General features: G+C 41.7%; 1 protein-coding gene across 1 annotated transcript; it reads left to right on the top strand.

Moving 5' to 3' along the window:
- The first annotated feature begins 2305 nt into the window (after positions 1-2305).
- LOC107116374 (olfactory receptor 6X1-like) lies at positions 2306-3250 on the top strand. Its single transcript, XM_015418272.1, has one exon. The coding sequence runs from the start codon at positions 2306-2308 to the stop codon at positions 3248-3250; it is 945 nt and encodes a 314-aa protein (XP_015273758.1).
- The last annotated feature ends 955 nt before the right edge of the window (positions 3251-4205 follow it).

The raw sequence follows: 4205 nt of genomic DNA, 5'->3' as shown, positions 1-4205 counted from the left end.
TGAGGTCACCCAACAAGCTCCCATGGCATTGTGAGGAATTGAACCTGAGACTCCCTGTTCCTTGTCCAACACTCTACCACACTGGCTTTCTAGTCACCACTAGATAGGGAGATTAACCCCAGAGGTCAAGTTGTCCTGGTCTATTTGCAAAAAAATAAAACCAAAGCCTACTGGCTCCTTAAAGACTAGCAACATCTATTCTAGCATTAGCTTTCCTAAGTCAGAGCTCAGTTATTCAGATGTATGTGATTTTTGTTGTTCAGTCGCACAGTCGAGTCTGACTCTTTGCGACCCCATGGACCAGATCACGCCAGGCCCTCCTGTCTTCCGCTGTCCTCTGAAGCTTGCTCAATTTTATGTTCGTCGCATCGATGACACTGTCTAACCATCTCATCCTTTGCCATCCCCTTCTTATTTGACCTTCAATCTTTCCCAGCATTAGGGTCTTCTCTAGTGAGTGCTCCCTTCTCATTTGGAGGCCAAAGTATTTGAGCTTCAACTTTAGGATCTGGCCTTCCAGGGAACAGTCAGGGTTGATTTCTTTTAGGATTGACTGATTTGATCTCCTTGCAGTCCAATAGACACAGAAACTAATCAATTAGAAGGTAGCTGGCCCAACCTCCAGGGCATTTCTGAAAAATGAAATCATTAGTAGAGAGGCCCAAGCAATGCAGATAAAGGAAAACTGCAGAGAATACCTCTCCCTGGGGTGCTGCAAATATTTATTTTATTTTGCCAGCCATTCTTTGTAGGACCAGACAGTAGGAATCTCTGCCCACTGCGGGATACTGAGAGGGAGAGAAAGAGGCACACAAACTGGTTAAGCAGAAAAAAGTTGGGTCGATTTACAGGATACTTTGAAAAACACGTAGGCTTTGGTTATGCAGTAACATACTACTTCAGAATTTGAGTTTACATCTATTTAAAGATGAGTTTAGCTTTCCAGTCCTGGGCTGAACCTTGCATTTTGGGCATACTGTGATGGCTCCATCCACCAGGAAGAGAGCAACTATTTGAAGAGTCACATCTTTCCTGGAAAGCTGAAGGACACAGATGGTTTCAGCGATGAACTCATGAAGATATCTGTGAGCCCTCTTGACTCTTTTCACATTGAAGTGGTGCAGCAGGTGCCTAGTGTTATTTTGAGCAGTCAGTTACCTGATCCTTTCCTTTGCCTATCTGTCTATGTTGTCCTATTATTTGAAGAACCACTGGTGGATGTTGTCTATCTGTCTTTGTCTTGGATTGTCCACCTCTGTCTGCTTATCTATACAATGTTTATTTTCAAAGCCTTTATGGATGCTGAAAAGGTATATCTTTTTTTACTGTCTGTGAGATTCCACTGAACCACTTCTGACATGACAGTCCTATCAATGACCTCCAAAATGTCCTGGCATTAACAGTCATGCTCGGGTCCTGCAAACCGAAGGCCAAGGCTCCCTTGATTGGGTCAAGAATCAATATTCTTCCTCTTTTCCTCCTGCCTTCAGCTTCTCCTAGCATTATTGTCTTCTACAGAGAGTCTTTACTTCTCATGATTGTGTATTATTTTTCAAAAAAGAGTAGCATTGTTTCATTCAGTGCACTGATAGTTTCTTCTCCCCCCCCCCCTACTCATGGCAACTGATGAAGAAATAAGGAAAGATAACACCAAGAAAAATATTCTGTTTGGCATGCTATCTGTTGATGATTCCTTGTCCGCCTTTCATTACCTTTCTCTATCCGTACATCACGTACACCTTTTCAGTTCTCCACACTCATTTTATTTCTGTTCTTGTAACTAACCAGCGAGTCCTGTTTGTCATGTCACACCCATACAACCTCTGCCTCCCTATATTAGTCTGTATCTACCTACAACCATCCTGTTGTCTTTTCTAGGAGTAAACTTTTTTTCTCTTCTTCTCCATTCTCACACCACCATCCCTTCTCTCTTTCTCATCCATCTATCAAATATTCTACTCTTTCAGCTTGGTTCCCCCAAATTAATGTGCTCCATTCATATATGCAAAGATGTCTTGAATACTGTCATGAGAGAATCCATAATCATAGAATTGTATGAATACACCGCATCTCAGTTACAGACCATATCTAAAGCCAGATCTGCCAAGCCGGTTATCTCCAGGAGATGATTTTCGTTATCTTCTTTTAGCCCATCTATGCAACAAAGGAAATATTGTGTGTGTGGGGGGGATAAACAATAATAATTTGTTTTCTGCTATTAACTTTGAATATACATAGAACTTCTGAATGTATTTGAGGAAAGACATTCTCCCATTATTTCTCTTATGGACGTGAGAACCAAGTTATGGCTCTGAGCAACTGTTCAAGGGTGGAAGAGTTCGTTCTTCTTGGATTTCCACACATTGGTGGAATTAATATTGTTTTGTTTGTGTTTATCCTTGTATTCTACATTTTTACGATTACAGGAAATGGTCTCATCATTGTGATAGTGAGAGCTGATCACCAGCTCCAGAAGCCAATGTATTTCTTCCTTAGCAACCTCTCTTGCCTTGGGATGGGACACACCACGGCTATTGTCCCCAAGATGTTAGTCAATCTTCTTTTGGATAAGTCCACCATCTGCTTCTACTGCTGCATGGTGCAAATGTTCAATTTCTTCTTCTTCGGTGTGACCGAATTTTTCATCCTGACTGTCATATCCTTCGACAGGTACTTAGCCATCTGCCAGCCCCTGCGATATACAACCATCATGAATTCCAGTCTCTGCCTTCAGCTTGCAGTGGCCTCCTGGACAGGAGGATTTTTCTCTATAATTTCCCAAGTGATAATGGTGGCAACACTTCCCTTTTGTGACTCTGACACCATCAACCATTTCTACTGTGATGTAGGACCACTGTTGAAAATTGCAGGTGGAGAAACACAGCTGATTGAGGTTTTGAATTTCCTGGTGGCTGTGGCTGTGATACTGACCTCTCTGCTTCTGACAGTGATCTCTTATATCTTCATCATCTCCACAATTCTCCGTATCCCCTCCACCAGTGGTCAGAAGAAGGCCTTCTCCACCTGTACCTCTCACCTGACTGTGGTCAGCATATACTATGGAGCTGTCCTGTTCATTTATTTAAGACCTAGCATTGCACACTCCTCTTTCAGCCTCAACAAAGCTGTCTCTTTGCTGAACACTGTGGTCATTCCAATGCTGAACCCTTTCATATACACCATCAGGAACATGGAAGTTAAAGAAGCATTACAGAAAGTCTTAAGAAGAAAAGGACAGAGAGAACTGTAAAGACATATTATCTTGATCTAGAGTTTCTGGGATGAGGATTGTTATGGTATAGTCCAATCTCATCAGAGCTCGGAAGCTAAGCAGGGCCAGTACTTGCATGGGAGACTACTAAGAAAAACTCTGCAGAGGAGAGCAATGGGAAACCATCTCTGTTTGATCACTTGCCTTGATCTGACAGCATTTATATGTGTACACAGATGAGTATCTGAACCTACAAAGCATCCATAGTTTTCCTAAGTTCAAATACACAACTCCTTGATGTTTTCAGTTATATAATTCAGGCTTTGCTATTGAGAAGGGTTGTCTTTTCTCTATGTACAGGACATTTCCTATTTCATTTTGGTTTTCTCTTGTATCAAGATTCTTGTTCTGGGAGCTTTTGTAGACACCTGAATTCATGTGCTTTAGGATATTTGTTTAACTGATCAATACTCTCTTAATATTGCCAAACTTCAAAGATAAACTTATTTTTTCCTGTAGGACTGAAGAACCGGGATATTTTCTTTAAAGTATGGGATAACAGTTTCCACCAATAAAAATAAATCTCTGGGTAGGTGACAGTGGCAAAAACGACCTCACTTCATCCATTTTGCAAATAGGAAATAGTTCCCTCAGTTGCAAAAATGAACCAAAATCGATTTCATTTGAAACCCATCATTTGGTTTCAAATACATTCAACGGAACAGGAGTGAGAATGGGGAGTCAGACTACATTGAAGAGTGGTGGTTTTGCTCATGGGTGTTGAAAAGTCCTTAGACATACTTCATGATTTCAGCTCTAAGCCTTTATTTTCTCAAGAACAAGATGACTTAAACCGGCCCGCAGGCCGGTTTATATCCCCTGCAAACTCCACACCCAAAACACACCCCACTCGAGTCATTGGCTATTTACAGTGGCCGAGAGTTTCATGGGCTCTCAGCTGGGAGCCTAGCCCTCCAATTGGTATGGGCTAGGA

The sequence above is a fragment of the Gekko japonicus genome, unplaced genomic scaffold (genome assembly GCF_001447785.1).
Source record: "Gekko japonicus isolate JY-2015 unplaced genomic scaffold, Gekko_japonicus_V1.1 scaffold4059, whole genome shotgun sequence".
In the NCBI taxonomy this organism is placed as follows: Eukaryota; Metazoa; Chordata; class Lepidosauria; order Squamata; family Gekkonidae; genus Gekko; species Gekko japonicus.
Note: the sequence above shows the minus strand (reverse complement) of the source record. Positions and strands in the feature narration are given on the sequence as shown.